The sequence below is a fragment of the Hetaerina americana genome, unplaced genomic scaffold, assembly GCF_022747635.1.
Source record: "Hetaerina americana unplaced genomic scaffold, ioHetAmer1.1.p SCAF_13, whole genome shotgun sequence".
NCBI lineage: Eukaryota > Metazoa > Arthropoda > Insecta > Odonata > Calopterygidae > Hetaerina > Hetaerina americana.
This window is the reverse complement of record NW_027286403.1, coordinates 5,323,791-5,341,355: the sequence shown is the minus strand read 5'-3', so window position 1 is coordinate 5,341,355 and position 17,565 is coordinate 5,323,791. Positions and strand designations below refer to the sequence as shown.

General features: G+C 38.0%; 1 protein-coding gene across 3 annotated transcripts in view; it reads left to right on the top strand.

Annotated features, from left to right (window-relative positions):
- Window positions 1-17,565, top strand: part of LOC139686058 (platelet binding protein GspB-like) — a 70,333-nt gene that overhangs the window by 32,127 nt on the left and 20,641 nt on the right. For all 3 annotated transcript variants that reach the window (XM_071583168.1, XM_071583165.1, XM_071583167.1), the window contains 4 exons: window positions 2,002-2,219; window positions 2,315-2,550; window positions 2,642-2,962; window positions 9,164-16,847. In XM_071583168.1, coding sequence (XP_071439269.1) covers window positions 2,002-2,219; window positions 2,315-2,550; window positions 2,642-2,962; window positions 9,164-16,847 — 8,459 coding nt within the window. The remainder of the gene's footprint in view (window positions 1-2,001; window positions 2,220-2,314; window positions 2,551-2,641; window positions 2,963-9,163; window positions 16,848-17,565) is intronic.

Below are 17,565 nucleotides of genomic sequence, written 5' to 3'. Positions count from 1 at the left end.
TTAAATAAGTTTTAACTGCAATAGTATTGAGAAGTTATAACTTATTTATTGAAAAAAAGATATTGAAATTTGGTTAAATAATATCAGCAAACATATGTACACCTGTCAAAATGTTTTTGGCCAGTTGTAAGAACTTACTATTTGAGATCTGTCCAGAAGGTATCCAGCCATGCAGTATTTTGAGAAAAATAGCCGAGCTAGAACAATGAGGCCTTAATCCGCTTTAAGTATTCCCCTTGGGACATCACTTTTCTCCTCCCAGCATCTCTTCCACTTTTCAAAACAATTGGAAAAGTCCTTTATCGGAATGGTCTTTGGCTGCCTCATCACGTTCTCTTTTCTCTTGTCAAAATCAAGACTTTTGTGCTGCAGTTGTAGGGGACTTGCTCCCAAGCCACAAATGATGACTATAGGTTTTCTAAAAAAAGGTCATAACTGGAGATGAGCCATGGGTCTACAGCTATAGCCCTGAAACAGAAGCCAGTCTTCCCAGCAGTTTTTTGAAGAGATAATGACGAATGCGATGTGGCAGTCCATGACCCTTCTGTAAAAGGACTTTGCCGTTGTTTTGAAAAGTGGGAGAGATGCTGGGATGTGTGAGGTCCCAAGGGGAATACTTCAAGGGGGACTAAGGTCTCGTTGTTGTAGATAGGCTATTTTCTCAAGGTATTGAATGGTAAGATACCCTCTGGGTTGGCCTCAGATATGAAAAACACTAGAACCAAGTAAATGTGGCATGCACTATAAACTAAAGATGAAATTAAATAGCAATAGCCATTATAACAACACGTTGAAAAATGCATCTCAAAGGAGGAATGTAGAATGAATGAACTGTAATTTTGAACACATGGAAGAAATATCCCTATAATTTTATAAAACGCACCAAGCGTTGGAGTTAATAGTTAAAGATCAGTGTGCTCTGTCCATGTTGATAAACTCATTGTACCAGTCAGCTCGCTACTTCTTCTGGATGCACTTTCGACTAATTTGTGATTGCTTAGTTAAACGTAGTGAATGTTGAGGTGAAAAACATCAGCTGAGGGCACTTTGTAATCTTATGGAAGTAATCTTGAAAATGTCAAATATCAGTTGAATTTTTTATGTGAGTAAAACCAACATTATAAAGTAGTCACATGAGGAAATTAACTTGCCATGGCAGTAATATCTGGCAATGTTACTCTACACTTCTTTAAATGTTAATGTGCGGTGAAGGGAATTTTTCCCCTATGCTAAATCTAATATCAGGTGTTTTATATGGTAATCAAGAATAGTTATGTAGATATAAATTGCTTCAAATGATTTTCAAGGGTTTATTTTCTGATTAAAGGTTTATTTACATTAGCCTACATAATTGGAGCATTGCTTGTGAGAACTGATTATTTTACTACTCCGATGGTTTCTCTTTGGAATTGGTGGAGATTGGAAAGAGTAAAGTGATAGGTCAATGTTGCACATATTCTAGGAAACTGGCAGCACTCAGAATTGTGATAGTCCGAAATCATTTGTATAGATAGGTGTAAATGGCTTTAAAAACTTCACCAAAGCATTTTCTGTTGACATCTATCTCTTGCAATCAATTGAATGAGATAGAGCATGCATGAATTAAATTTGTTGAACTTGATGGCTATTACTGAATTTGGTATTCAGAATTCTGGTCAATCTACTTCTTTCTTCCCTTCTTAATTCTACTTGTAGTAATGCATAAGAATAATTTGGAATCCAAAGCCAATAGCTATAACGATACAGAAATAAATGGTCCAAGACACGATGATGGAAAGGGATCCCCAAGCTGTCTCAACTTTTCAATAAAATGCATACATTACTTTTTCCATTAGTAAGTAGCTTTTATGTATACCAAATACATATTTTAATTCTGATATTTGACTAGGACTTAGTAATATTTCCATTTATGTGAAAAGCAGCCAAAGTGTCCACTTTATGTTTAGAAGTTCTGGTAAGAGCTGTACAAATACTAATGATTACATTTCTCTTCATTTACAGAGACACATTAACCCTGGTTTTGAAGGGTCATTGGCCAAAGTTGTCTCCTGCTACCAAGACCCATTTGAGTGTCATTTTGCAGCGTTGTGTTGGCTCCCTTATAAGTCACAGTGCTCTTAAAAAGTGTCGTGACCTAATTGGATTGGTCAACAATCCTTGGGGCCATCCTACACTGACTGGGATACTTAATAACCAGGAGAGTGTAAATGACAGCGATGGTAAGTGGTTTGCTTGGCATTGTCAATGTCAATTTTTTTATTATCTTCATCCAAAAAGAAAACTGGATAATTGTTTGCCCAAACTTTTTTTTCAGTCCTTGAATTTTGCCTAGCTGAGAAGGAGTCGATGATATTCATAAGATTGGAGACTTTATGTGACTCAAAGTGTGAGGATCTTGCTCTGAAATTGGCACGTGCTTGTGTGCAGTGTCTCCGGTCATCTGATACTCGCTTTCATGATGCGTGCACCAAAGATGAGCATTACTACATTTTAGACTTGTACATCTTTCTATTGTATAAGTTTAAAAATGTTCAAGAAATCATTAATGAGGTCATTATGCTTGATGAGTTTATTCCATTATACTCTGTTGCTGAAGTGTGCCTTTTCAAATTTTATAGTGGTTCTCTTTTTTTATTTTCAGTTAAAGCATTTAGATCTGAAAGAGGGACTGGCATTAATTAGAAGATATTCTGCTGAAAAAGTCATTACTAACTTACCAAGAGTTTACAGGAATAGTCATAAAGTTGCTGAGTTAGCAGCTCAGTATTTTTTGGCCGTTGCCATGGTTAAATCTGTTGCTGAAACTGTAGGGCTTCTCAAAGATCTGATGACAGAATGGGTGATACTGCACTGTAGAGATGAAGCAATTTCAGAGAACCTAGCTAATATGATCCGCAAACTGATACAGCCTGCTGAGTCTGCCTTGCATGTTTACATATTTATTGAAGTACTTGTTGACAAGGTAATTATTTATTTTGATGTCTTTTGTTATAATTTTATTGTTTTAACATAACAATTGGCATGCCGGTAAATATAGTAGAAGTTAGTCTATGGGAAATTGCATTTCACTTTAATAGACGTACCAAATGAACTGCGTAGAAATTTACTTTAGGGCATTTAGAAGCATATGTTGCTCAATCTAGTATACCAAAATCCAATTTAGAACAGAGGAGACCATCATTAATTTGTTTAATGTAACTGATAAGTTAAACCGAATCTTTTTTAGCTATATAAAGAAGTCTATTTTAATAAATTTAATGTTAGAGCCAACAGTATACAGTAAACACTAGCTAATTTGGACCTTATGGAGATGGAGGTTGTCCAGATTAGGGAAATCCAGACTGGGTTCTGACGCATTAATCCCAGGAAATGGTTTCCCCCCCTCTAATCTTGCGCATCTTCAATCATCCGTGACTTCTAATGTGTGTCTTTCTTGAGAACCTGTTAGAAATGCATTATGTGAAGAACTTAAAAAATGCATATGGTAGTAATAGATTTTAGGAAGGCTTGTAACAACATCCTAAGAAATAACTGTTGGGATATATTAGGCAAGACAGGAATTAACATGATAATATGCTACCCAATAAAAGTTTAAGGACTGCTCAATGTTTTCTATGAAATAAGTTAGGAACGTACACTTGGGACGACAAAAGATAAGTACGAGGATTCTGTATTTGCCAACTTCATTTAAAATATGCATATTTGAGAATTTTTACCAGATAATACTGGAAAAATGGGAGTGCAGATTGATTTATACCTTTATTCACAACCTTTTGCTGATGACCAAATTGTCAACAATATGCCGTGGAAACAATGAAAACTTATAATGACATTTCGAGGAGAAAATAGCTATGACCAATGCTCAAATGAAAACAGATCAATGAAAGTAGATATGTTGGTTTAATAAAAAGAGCTCTTGTAAAATGTCTTTTAGGCTTGTTTAGTGGAAATAGGAAATGCTTGTTTTAGGACTCAAGTAATAGTAGCATATTGTCTTTGTGTCCTTGGTTAAGCCCCACTTGCGCTGAAATGGCCCAAGTGGCAAAGAAATGGAACGCTTCACTCTAATGATTACCAAAGCAGCTTTGAGTGTGGTAATTTGGATTCACTAGGAGATCATGTCAGTGTTACAGTTACATAAAGCACATAGTTAAAATATAGCCAAAATATGTGGAAAATATTTATGTTGTGATATACACGTATATGCACACAAACTTACCTTTTCCATTCCATGTGATTAATTTGAGTTTTTTTAGCAATGAAAAGTATGTATATTCCATTTTTGAGTTATTTTTATAAAGGTGGGTTATTATAGTTTTAAAAGAATGCAGAACCATCGTAAAGTGACTAATGGAACATATTTTACTCAGAAAGCTAAACTAATCATGTAGCCAGATAGAAAAAAAAATTACTGGAGAAAGATGAGATTGAAAAAGGATTGCTGATGTGGATTAATATTCTTCATATGATTAACCAGTCAAAATAATATGGAGTAGGCAATTAATGACTTATTTGTTGCATAGTAAAACTATGTATTTGTTCTTGTCTTTGATGGAGAATATGGAATTTTCAGGGCTAAAAATTCAAGGAAATCAATAATTGGATGGCAAAAATGTTTAAATTTAAACACTAAATTCCAAGAAACTGTGAGAGATTCTGCGGCAGTAATTTTTAATGGAGTCATATGCTAAATGTGGATTACAATGCAACAATTTCAGAGTGTAAAAATCATTCTCCTTGACTGGAATCCTGGTGAACCACACCTAAAGATATGAATAATGAAAATAGATCAGACCATCTAAAGGCATGGACTAATTAATATAATTGAGGAATGTTTTATCGAAGGAAGTACTAAACACTTCTGAGTGCAATATTTGTGTTTCAAATTGTTGAATAAACACTTAACTCAAGGGCTGATATAAGAAGTATTTCACTAAATCTATTGCTTGGGGTTACACTTTCCTCAGAGTTTGTAATGCATGGTTATCAAGAGAATAGTGTGAAATCACTGCAAATAGTGAACTCTAAATGTTCAAATTCACTTGAAAGATAAAATAAGGAAATAAATCAATTGATGAATTAGTTCACAAAAAATTACCTACCAAAGACTTCGTCAAATGTGCTGGTTCAATGTCAATCAGGAGAAAGCCACACCTCAATATCAAAGATAACTATGAAATGCATTGAGTAATACATTTTGAATGCATGTGGTTCTCATACTAAAAGGCTTAGGCTAGCATCAAAGGATTGAATTATTCTTCGACTGCAATGTGTTTGGTGTATAACCTATATACCATATGATCTTTTAATAAAAATACAATCTTCTAGGCAGGGTGCTACTCTCTGCATGTATTTGTTAGTGGTGCCTGAAAGGTAGTTTTTGTCTTAATATAATAGATTTATCTGCAGAAAATGGCATCATTGAGTGCCCTGCATGCCTTTTCAAATTGTTCAGAGTTGAAAGCCAGTTCTGCAAAACCTACTAGTACTTTCTCTGTCATGTGGAAGCATTCCACCTTTTTTTGGCCATGATGTTTTCTGTCTTTTAATTTCCTGTTCTTTGAAATTTAGCCCTTCTTAATTTGGTCTTCCAGCCCAGTCAAATCTGCATTGATCAATTTTTGTGTAAATTGCAATAATTCATCAAAATCATTTGCTTCAATATTCAATTCTAATACCCTTCCCATATCAATAGGTTCTCAAAATACACATGTAAAAACATGTGTATTTTGTTCATTTTATTCATGCTATTCAAGCCACCTGAAGCCCTGGGCATGTTTGCAATAAATTGGTAGTGTACACCAGTCTGCAGTTTTCTGCAATCGATTATTACACCATTACTGAGCAACTACGTTGGTGATCTTTGCCTTAACCCTAAACTTCATTAAAGCATATCAACGTCATGTGACTGTCAATTTACATAGATAGGACACAATGAATTTTAATGTACTACATTTGTTATGTGAACTGATTAATAAGTATTAAATATAATTTATTTCTAAGTTGCCTGAACAGGTGATAAATATAGTATATCCAGTTTATTAAGCTGAGTCTGCCAGTATTATATTGTATAGCAGTGATTAACTTAACTCATAAATTTGTAATTTTTAAGTCATTTGTGACATTTTTTCATCTGATAAGTGTACATTCTATATTGACATAAACTAAGCATAAATAGCTTTTAAAAGTTGAATTGAATTGAAAACAAACATAATATTGACCTTGCATATGTATTGGAGCATGAAGAGTGAAATTTCATTTTTGAGTAAAGGTTAGTAATAGAGCGTTTGAAGCTACAATATTAAAAATCTGATTGGCAGTTAACTGTGTGATTGCTGAGGAGACCAATGCTATGTGTAATAAATGGTCATTTAGGACTATGTATTATACTGTTAAGGAGGCGTAAGGAAACAATGTCAATATTTGCATGCCTTAATGACTAGAAACAGGGGGTCTGCAATCCATTCTTCCTCCTGGCGGATGAAATGGTAGTGTCCAGCACATGGATAAGAATCAGTACCAATTTAAAATCAGTTGGGATGAAAATATCACTAGGAATACTGTCATTACTGAGAGTTGAACGTGAACCTTATAACCCTGAAAGGCTATGTCATGCCAAAATGAAAAAAAATTAGGGATGATATCTCTAGCGACAAAAAGAATGAGATAACTTCTGATTATAAGATATCTAGGACAAATGCCATGAAAGAATTTCGGAAAGCATTAAGGGAATTCAAAAGGAAAAGGTTTGCGGAAAATTTGAAAGAGTATATAAAAGCATTTTGGTCACACGTCGGAAAAGTTCGGGGAATAAGTCAACCGTTAATTCACTCAAAAATGATGAAGGCCAAAGAGTAACATAGTTTGGAAAGGCTATCTCGCTAAATTCCTTCTTTCAAATCATTCTCACTAATATCTCAGAGAATACTCTCGATAGCTTACCAAATTGTGCTGGACAACCGATGCCCTAAATTGAAATATCATATAATGGAATAGAACATATGCTGAAAAATTTTATGCCTAATAAATCATGTGGGCCCGATGAAATATCAGCTCATATATTTAGGATCTAGCTTCAGAAATTGCACCCTTTCTAGAAATAATATTTAAGAAGTCGCTGGTAAATCACAAGGTTCCCAGAGATTGGAAATGGCTAACATAACACCTATATATAAATGGGGACAAGGAGGAACAGAGCAATCACAGACCCTGATATCCATTTCATGTAAGGCTATGGAACACATAGTTACTAGTTCGATTGTGAGACACATTGATAATCAGGAGTTATTAATGAAAAATCAGCATGGTTTCCAAAAAGGTAGATCCTGTGAGACATAACTTGCGCATTTTGTTCATGATATTCTTATTTCAGGAGAGAGCAATGTTCCAGTGAATGTGATTTTTCTATATTTTAAGAAAGCCTTCGACAAAGTACTTCATAGTAAACTACTCGCAAAGCTGGAAGCATGCGGCATAGATGAAAATATCCGGGGTTGGATTAGAGAGTTTTTGAATGGTTGGGTACAAAGAGGAGTCGTAGGTGGTGTTAGCTCTAATGCAGTAGAAGTTACTTCAGGTGTTCCCCAGGGAATTGTTATCAGACCTTTTTTATTCCTACTGTACATCAACAACATTCATTCTGTAGAAATTGGTGAGATACTTTATTTGCTGATGATGTTGTGGTTTACCATGATATCCATGATCCTGAGGGCAGAGTAGCTTTGTCAGATGACCTTAATGCTATGCAATGCTTGTGTGACACTTGGCAATTAGAATGAAACTTTAAAAGTGCATAGTGATGACCTTTTGGAAAAAGAGCAATTCCCCTCCTGAACGCCTACTGCATAGGGACCACTGAAATGGAATGTGTACACTTCATTAAATACTTAGGCGTTACCCTCACTCACAACCGGTCTGGGGTGAAACACACGTGGAATATGTGGACAAGCTAAAAACCATTAGGACTAATTGGAAGAGTACTGGGTAAAAAATATGAAAATGTCAAAGAAAAATGTTATGTCGTAAGTTAGGTCTCATTTAGAATATGCTGCTAGTATATCGGATGGATTGATTGCCGGACTGGGTCGCGAGTAGCGCAAAGGAGCTAGATTTGTAAAATGTTGTTATGACGAACTTGGTAGTGTATCCAAAATATTAGAGCAGCTAGGCTGGGAATCACTCATGGAGCAAAGGTTAAATTACTGTTTAAAATCTTTTGTATGAAATGGAAAGATGTCTCTTTAGCAGTGATGTTGAAAATGTATTAGTACATCCATCGTATTATGGTAGGATAGATCATGTCAATAAAATTATAGAGATTAAGTGTAGAACAGATAGATTTAAGATGTCATTTTTTCCACCAATGAAAAGGGATCAGAATAGCATTGTCCCACCACGGTAGGGGCCATACTCTGGTCAAACTTAGTCTGGTGTGTATTCACCCCCTGCCTCACACTCTAGTGGTGGCTTGCAGGGTATATATATAAATAAAAAAATTAAATAAATTACACCTAACATCTCCTTAAAGCAGTCTCTTCCATAATTAACCCTTCAGAACAAACTTGTCAGTGAAAGGATCTCTACACACTGTGTTGAGTTTTGCAGGGAAAGTCAGTAAACTGTAATTTACCTAGTAGACTTATAGCTGAGTTCCTTTCATAATTCTTTCCTTAATCATGAGAATTCGTTACAGAATGCTATGAACCACATATCGCATAGTTAGTAGGTAGTTTTCACCTGTATAGGCTTCATTATGGAGAAGGATCCATGTTGTCTCGTCAAATTGCATTCTTTGCTTATTTGATACATTTGGAATTTTGGATACCCTAAATGCAATCGTTATGCATGAGTGTATTATGCATTAATATAGACATAATGTTTACACCTAATAAAACAATGTTCTGAGATAACTACATAATAAAAATATTGCACTATCGAGCATTTTGAGTAAGTTTTTTTTATGATAAGACTTCAAAAAAATTTTTTGGAATAAACCATTTTGTAGCAAAGATGTTGAGTGAATTCTTATATTAAGCTTGGATCAAAATTTTTACTAATAAAAAAATAATTTTTATTGATAATAATTGCATATATCATGTAGAAGTCTACATGCATCTTAATGATTAGTTTATCTCAATGAAACACTAATTATTTTCTCTTCCAGTTTGGTTACAGGTTAAAATCTCTCTGCATAGAGCTGTATATTCGTGGCCTGGCCATGGATATGAATGAACTGGAACACCAGAAGGTGGTTGGAGATGAAGAAAAAGTGAAGGAAACAGAAGTGCGCCTTTCTTATGGATTCTTGAAGCTTGCTGATCTTCTTAAGGATAACCTTGGTGTATCTCGTGAGTGTTTGTTGACAGCATTTTCGCTGTATCCCACTGATAAGACTTATCAACAATTGCGAGAAATGGCTATAGCCAGTGGGAAGTTGAGCAGTTCACCAGTGATTACTAGAAAGAGAAAGACTAAGTTCATCCCTCCAAGAGTAAGGGAAGAGAGAACATGCAGATCAGTGTACAGAAAAAAACAGAAGGTTATTGAAAGTGATTCCAATGGTGTAAGTCCTGTGTCATCCAATAGTTCTGTAAAGAAATACCGTGCCGAAGCATCTAGTGGTGATGTGCCAAAGTTTATTAGGACGGTGTGTAAATCTCCCTCAAAGTTGTCTGCCCATGAAGGTAAGGATTTTGATCCTAAAAAATATCAGAAGAAGGGTGAGCATGCAATTCATAGGGATGGGGACTTCTTAATGAGCCCTGCAAGGAGAGGAATTGGGAAGAGTAAATTTGAGGTGTCAAGGAGAGCTAGTCAAACAGATTTGCCTTTATCTGTAAGTGCTGCATGTGTTGATAGGCACTGTGGGTCTAGAGATGAAGGCTTAGTTCTTGCTGGAGCATCTGCCATTCAAAAGGCTATGCCATTAGATGTTAACCCTAATATTCGCTCTAGATCAGGGAGCTTTACAGAAACTGAAACAGACATATTACCTTCTGCTGATGTTGATTCAAGTTTGCGTTCTAGGTCTAGGCGTGTCGATAAAATGATTGAATCAGAGAAGGTATTAACTAAGCCAGTTATTTGTAGGTCTAGGTTTAGATCAGGTGATGATACTTCATCATCAGTTGAGTTGTGTGCAGTGGATTCCCCTAATACATGTAATTCAATGACTCAAATGCATAATAATAAGTGTTATTGTGAAGACTGTGGTGATATAGGAAATGAGAATTCAAGTGTGTTTAGGAGAAGTATGTCATGTGACACCCCAAGAAATAGTCAACATGGCCCCAGTTCCCTAGAGCTAAACCCTGAACAGAGAGCCATTTCTACAGAGTTATTCCTGATTAGTTCGCAAAAATCCAATTTTATACTTGCCAAAGAGCTGCAGATGTGCTCATCTGGTCCCCCTCCTAAGTGTAGTGTATATGAAATTCCTGTAAGCTCCAAGGCTGTAGCTCCAGTAACAAGACTCCGTTCGAGGCATGGTAGTGCTTCGTCAGATGATAGTTTTTTTAAAGAGGCTAAAGCAAGGCAAACTAGATTATACAGTGGTGCAAACAGTGTCTCTGACAAAGCAAATGGTGTAAATGATACTAAGTATAAAACTTTAGTCTCTTTAGATATAGCTGTTAAGGCAAACTCAACTGAATCTGAAGGTTTAAACCATGAAGAAAGATGTAAGGCTTCTCATGCAAGTGGTTGTTATGGAAATGAATTACCTATGGGAGTTAATCAAAAACCTCAAAGCTGTAGCGACAATTTCAACGTGACTGCTGATAATGAGTACCCTTGTAAAGTTTGTAGCCATCCTCATCAAGATTCAATTAACAAACTAAGCAATCAAAAATCTTCCATTTGTGTGCACACAACAGACATTACAGGTACAGACATGCTGGGGCATCCAAGTCAATTAACTGAAAGTGGCAACTCTTCTCTAAATTACGATGTCCTCTCTGCTCCGAATGAGGTACTTGATGCAGAAAAATTGGGCCTTACTAGTCAGTTATGTGATGATTTGGCTGTTGTGTTAAGTGGCCCCAGATGGCATATGCTGAGTTGGGTGCTTGAATGGAATCATCTGAGTTCCCTTTGTGAAAGATACCTTCAAGATCGAGAAGGCATGAGGAATATTACAAAGGAACTGAAGTATCTAAACATCGATTATAACCAGTTCAAAGATAGACCCAGTACAATAGATAGCAGAGATGAATATAGTGGAATTGAAAAAGGTTATGAGCAGTGGGCTGATGTTAGCAGTGAACATTCAGACTCAGAGTATGCTTACTCCCCTGGCCATAAGAAGTCTGATTCTACGCAGTGTCATGGAGAAAGCGATTCAGACTCGTCAGAAATGTCACAGAACCAGAAAAACAGTCTCCTCAGTCCTAATTCTTCACAATCAGATTCAGATACTAAAGAAAAGAAGAGGAGAAAGCAAACTTTTAGGACTCTGTCCATTTCTGATTCTGATACTGGAACTCAGGACAGCAGAGCAGAGAGTTTAGGAAGTGATGGCTGTTATAAAGAAACACCCAAGCGGAAAGTACCTGAATGTAGAAGAAAAAAGATACCCTTAGTCAAGAGAATAGCTGAAAAAAGACTGATTGATCGATCTAAAATAACACTTATTGTTAATGAGGATATTTGTAAAACCAGCCATGACCCCAGAGATATTCCCAATGATACCAAAGAGGTAATGACAATCTTGTCAGAACTAGAGGCAAGTGGCAGAAAATCCTCTTCTAAACAGTATAAGCATGGGTCATATTCAGCATCTGCAGTAAATTTACTTAATACTCCAGAGAGGAGGGAGAGGGATTCCAAGACTCTTAAAAGCTTAAGAATGTTTAGGCCGAATCATTTGAAATCAATTCATGATAGAATTTGCTTTTCTTCAGCTAATGAGTCAAGTAAACTCAAGGGAAAATCGCATGAGGAAAGCATAAAATTTGCTCCCATGTTAAGCACTTTAAATCTAAACCCTCGAATACTCTTGACTCGAGCTGATGTCAGCAGTCATTATGTAAAATCAAAAAACTTTAGCCCTATCATAGTAAAAAATGCTTCATTGAATGCACAGCAGTCAACGAAAGCCCATGGAATCACAAGAAGCAGCCAATGTCTGCGGGAAAAAAAGTGCATTTTTTCCTCGAGTAGGAAAACCAACTTCTCCAAAAGTCAGAGAGTGTTAAAGAAACTGAATGGCTTGGGACCGGACTTTGAAATGATAACACAGGTGATGGAGAGCCAGTTGCTGGCCAGGACTGTCCCTGGCCTGAATTCTTTGGACATGATGGTTCCTCCACCATCTGAACCAACTGTGCAGGTGATTCAGCTTCCACATAATCCACCATCATCAACGAGTGGTACTCATAGTTCAGGGAGTGTAAATAATCCTCAAAAGGTGACAACTACTCAAGGTGTTCAAACATCACCTCCTGTGATCCCTCAAAAAAATACAGCAACACAAGGCGTGCAAACTAGTCCAGTAAATGCACCTAAGTCAACATTTACACAAGGTGTTCAAATATCTCCGCCAAGTCAGAGTTCGGTCACTGGAGAGCCTGGTCCATCATCAGTTACACATGGAGATGAGCATTGGCAGTCTAGTAGAATTGTTACTACTTCTGAAAATCTAACTTCTCACAATGTTCCCACATTTACCAGCTCATCATCTCAAGTGGAACCACCATTTTTGGGAGTGGGGATGGAAACTCGGTACTTTACACCTGCTTGTATTTCTAGTAGTGTGAATACTGGCACACCAGTAACTGCTCATATTCAGAGAGTTGGTCAACCCCCTGTTGGATTGGATGGAGACAGTGTTTTAGCAACACCTTTACGGCGGCTGAACCAATGTCCTCCTCAGTTGCTAAGCAGTACTCACATTCCTATTGTCAAAGGTGTACGTCTTGACATTGTGGCCAATATAAGAGCTGAAGCACTAAGGAGTTCTGACCTTGGCGAATCATTCTCAGCAGTTATAGGAATGCAGCATGACATCCAGGTTGCAGGATCTCATGATACTCAGAAGGCTAATGTTATTTCTACAAAGGATGGAAAAACCTGTAATTTGACTTCATCAGGTACTCAAGCTAGCCCTGAAGACAAATTAAAAATGCCTAGAGCACAAAAGGTTGATGAAGATTCACAGACAGAAGATGTTCACAGTACAGGTGCATGCAGTAAAGAGGGTGAATCAGGAAGCATTCTTTTATTGGAAGATGGCGTTCCCAAGTTTATTAGTGCAGAGAGAAAGCAGCAATTTCTTAAAGCCATGAAGTCATGTGCAAGTCAGGTTGCATCTTTACCAAAATTTCAGCAGGCATTTGGGAAGACAATCTATTCTTCAAACCCTGCTGGTGGTGGTGATTCTAGTTCTATAACACAAAATACTAATATACAGGATGGCTCCGGTTGTGTTCACCAAGGAGCAGCCATTGCAGCAGAGAAATTAGAGGCACCAGCTTCATCTGGAACTGTATCGTCTAAAGGTGTTCAAACGAGTAACTTACAGGTTTCATCACCATCTAAGAAATGTGCAGGAACCACATCAACATCACCTCTGCCTGATGCCAAAAAACCAGGTTTAACGGAAGTATCCCAGCAGGTTCCAGTTTTGCGTCCAATACAAGGTGTATCATCAGTGGCCACTCAGTCTGATCCTCCTGTTGCTGCAGGCCCAGTGACACCGAAATTTTCCCCTGCAGTATCATCTGGTCAAAGTGCATGTCAAACTTCTGCTGTGAATTCAGATACCTCACCCAATGCTCAGAAGATTCCCCTAGTGACTTCATCGCAAACGATTGGAGCATTATGTGAAGCACACCAAAGTAACGAGCAAGAAATAGCAATACCTATGAAACATGATATGGTGCCATTGACTGCCAATGTAAATGACAAGGAACTTATACTTAGGAATAAAATGTCTGATCTCCTAAGTCAAGCATTACGAAGAAATATGGCAGCCGCAAACTGCCCTACTAGTGAATCTACGTCCACAGATGTCACTGTACCTGTTGTAATGAAAGAAAAAAAACGAGAAGGATATACATCGAGTGGTTGTGAAGATCTAGGTAGTGATTCAATGGAGTCAACAAATGACCAAGAAGATTCTAGAATAAGGAGCTCTGAAAATGTCAGATGTGTTATCCAGTCCCCCAGAGTTAGGAGACCTATTGTTGAAATTCCCGTGGAGGAGAATGCCGTCTCATCAGTAGGCTCACATGGGGTTGCTTTGCAAAGTACTTTAAGATCTCAGCCATCTGCATCTGGACATGTGCCTTCTGTTTTATGCAGTTCCTCTTCCAATAACTCTGTTGTTACCTCTCATGTTTCACCAAATGTAGATGCTGGTAGCAGTCTTATAACCCATAACACCATACATCCAACTGTAAGTTCAACTACATTAGAGCAGTTAAGAGAATTTGAATCTGTATTGGAGCAAGTTACTAACACGTCGCAAATGAAGGAGCGCAAATCTGGTTTGCCACAGTCTGAGAATGAGACAGCAAATGATCTAACTCAGCAGCTTTTACTGTCACAAACTTCCACTCCAACGAACTCAACTGATTTTGAAAGTTCAAATACTCCTTCAACTTCGTTTTCTAGAGAATCTTTTCCATCTTCTCCCCCGACTACTCCACCCAAGGGAAGCAGTGCAAACTTTGGTGGGCAGACTTCTGGAATGCAAGGTAGCACTTCACGAATAACATCTTCAACACCAGTAGTAGTTGTAACAACATATTCTCAACCTGTAGCTTCTCCTTCCCTAAGTGTAACTTCACAAAGCTCCTCTAGTCCCAATGTTACCCCGACTTCTACCCCTGGGAAAACACCACCCAAATCATCACCAAAAAGTTCCAAGTCTAAATCCATGAAGGCTGCACCTACCACTACCTCAAAGACAACACCTGTTACAAAACCTCAACAAAAACCTCAAGAAGATGAAGAAACTGCTCAGAGAATATATGCTATATTAGATCAGTACGCAGAGCAGTTGAAAAATTCTCCTGATTTGATTAATAAGCCTGCCCCTAGAAGAAGATCTAATCCTCCCATTAATCCTATTGGCTCATCAAAACGTAAAAAGTCTACTCCAACGAAGCTGAGGCTCTCTGGACATCCTCCCGTATTAACAGAATCCAGTCAAGGTGGGGAAGATCCTAGGACAGCAGGAAGTGAGGATAGCTCTAATGGCATAACCCAGCTACCACAGGTTCATGACTCCCCAGCCACAATTCCATCCAATTCTGAAGACACGTCTGCCCATGAAAGTCCACAAACATTTCAAATTCGCAGAGGGCTTAGTCAATCAACTGAATCAAGTGAAGCAAGAGAAGTAAACAGAGCTTCTCGAGGTACTGAAACAAGCAGCACTTTGAGCTCCATTACTGCAACTTCAGATGCTGCGACACCAGAATCAGGTAGTGGGGGAGCAGTTCCAATTAGTAATGCAGCACCATCATCAACTGGTGCTGTAGTTGCTGGGAAGTCTTTGGTAGTTGGAAGTGCTACTGCTTTACCTTTATATGTACCTGGTGGTGTGCGTCAAGTTCTCTTCCCTGTGGCTTCTGGATTGACTGCCTCAATGCAAGGACGACCAGTGGTTGTTACAAAGGGATCAAAAGTTATTCGAGTGCATCAAGTGACAGTTGCTGGAGGTACCCCAATGCTGGCTGGTGCAGTTGCTGGTGCCAAACCTATTCAAGTTAACGCAAACCCAGGAGCTGTTCAAGGTGCCTTGGTGGTGAGGCAGATGTGCGTCAATAAAGCCATGGTATCAACTCCCTCAGTTTCTGCTCCCCAGATGAGTCCTCTCACAATGGTTGGTGCAACCAGTACCGTTAAGCAGTTAAAGCTTCCGGTCATGCAAGCTGTGACTGGTGGGATTTCCTCACAGACTCTCGCTGGTGTTACTGCTCAACCACCGGTGGTTCTTCCTTCGGGTAGTCACACCCTCGCGGCTGCTTCATTCCTACCTCCTAATATAAAAACACCTCAAGGAACTTCAGAAAGTGGCAAAGAGAGTGTAGGGACCTCAACGGTTGAGGATAATATAGCTGCTTCTGTTGTGGATACCAAAGTGAATGTGAAGCCAGAGACTGTATCAACAAAATCGGAGCACGAGGAACTGATAGCTGGGTCATTGATGTCAGTCAACCCTGAGAGTGGAGGTGAAGCACCGGGGTTCATTCAAAGTGATTGTGCTTCTCCTGTGGACACAAAGGTTAAAAAGTCTGTGGGATGTGAAACAGATCCTCAGGATGATGCCAGCCAATCACATGGCACCAGCATAAAATCTCTACCACAAGGGAGCTGTTCTATAAATAAAATTGAAGTAGATTCCAAAGAACAATCGGCAGATATCAAAGTGAAGATCAACTTTGAGGACCAGATTCAGTCAGGTGTATCATTGGAGCAACCCTTGAAAAAAATTACCGAGGAAACAGCTGCTATAAACCCTCCCCCAACAGTGCTTGTGCCTCATTTCCATGAGACTGTTTTAGTGGATGCATTGACTGGTAAAGTGCCACAAAGAAATTCTAAGGATGATGCCTTAAGTGTTTACCAACGTATTGATAATTTGGCATCTTGGAAAGCTGGGATTATGGGGGTTAGCAAAACTTACATTGAACCGAGTAAAGACAGTGGCTCGAGATCCAACCCAGAGCAGAGCATCATTGTTGGTTCGTCGGTGATTCGCAAAGACAGTTCAACAGAAATGGATAGGACATCAGAAATTAGTGGTAATATTCAGCCATCCATTAACACGAGTGTGGGAAGTGCAACTGAATGTAACAGAGGACCTTGTAGCAGTCAGGCTGGGATAACGACATCAACAGGTGAGCAAAATTTTAGTGATTTGTTTTTTTTAAAATATAGATTGTTATATTTAGCAGTAATTGCTTGCTTTTTAAAGAAGTACTAACATAAAAAGCATGTTAACTAATGTTATCTAGAATTTTTCAATGATTGTTTTCTCTTGGTTCATTATTTTATTTCCCTTGCTCAATAATACAAAAAGCCATAACTTTAAATCCTAAAAATTAACATGGCTTCAAGGCAATTTATGCTGGAAATTAATTTTTTACCCTGAGTAGCACTTTTTGCGTGATAGCCTGTGATGTGTGAGACTTGAAGTGTATACTATTAACTCATCTCTACTTTTATAATGGAAAGAAAGAGAATGTTGTACGAGTAGTATCCTGCAAGTGTCTTGACTCTCATCTGTAACCAATTTCTCTGGCAAAATGAGAAATATGGGTCTTCTTGAGAAGTTGAAAGTATGGTTCATTCAAGTGCTTTTAAGTTGTCTCCCTTAGGTAAAGAGGTGAAATTATGATCTCCCAGTCTAGCCTCACTCAGGACAAAGATTTTTTCCCCCAAGGAGAATTTGCATATGGATGAAGACATAAGCTTATTTCCTCTGAAGAGGTCCCCACTTACAAACTGGGGATGATCACTTTTTCCATATAAGAGGATGATATCTCACTCAGCTGGTTGCATTGTGACATGATTTAATCGGAAAATTCTTATTATGAGGATCCAAGAGAAATGTCA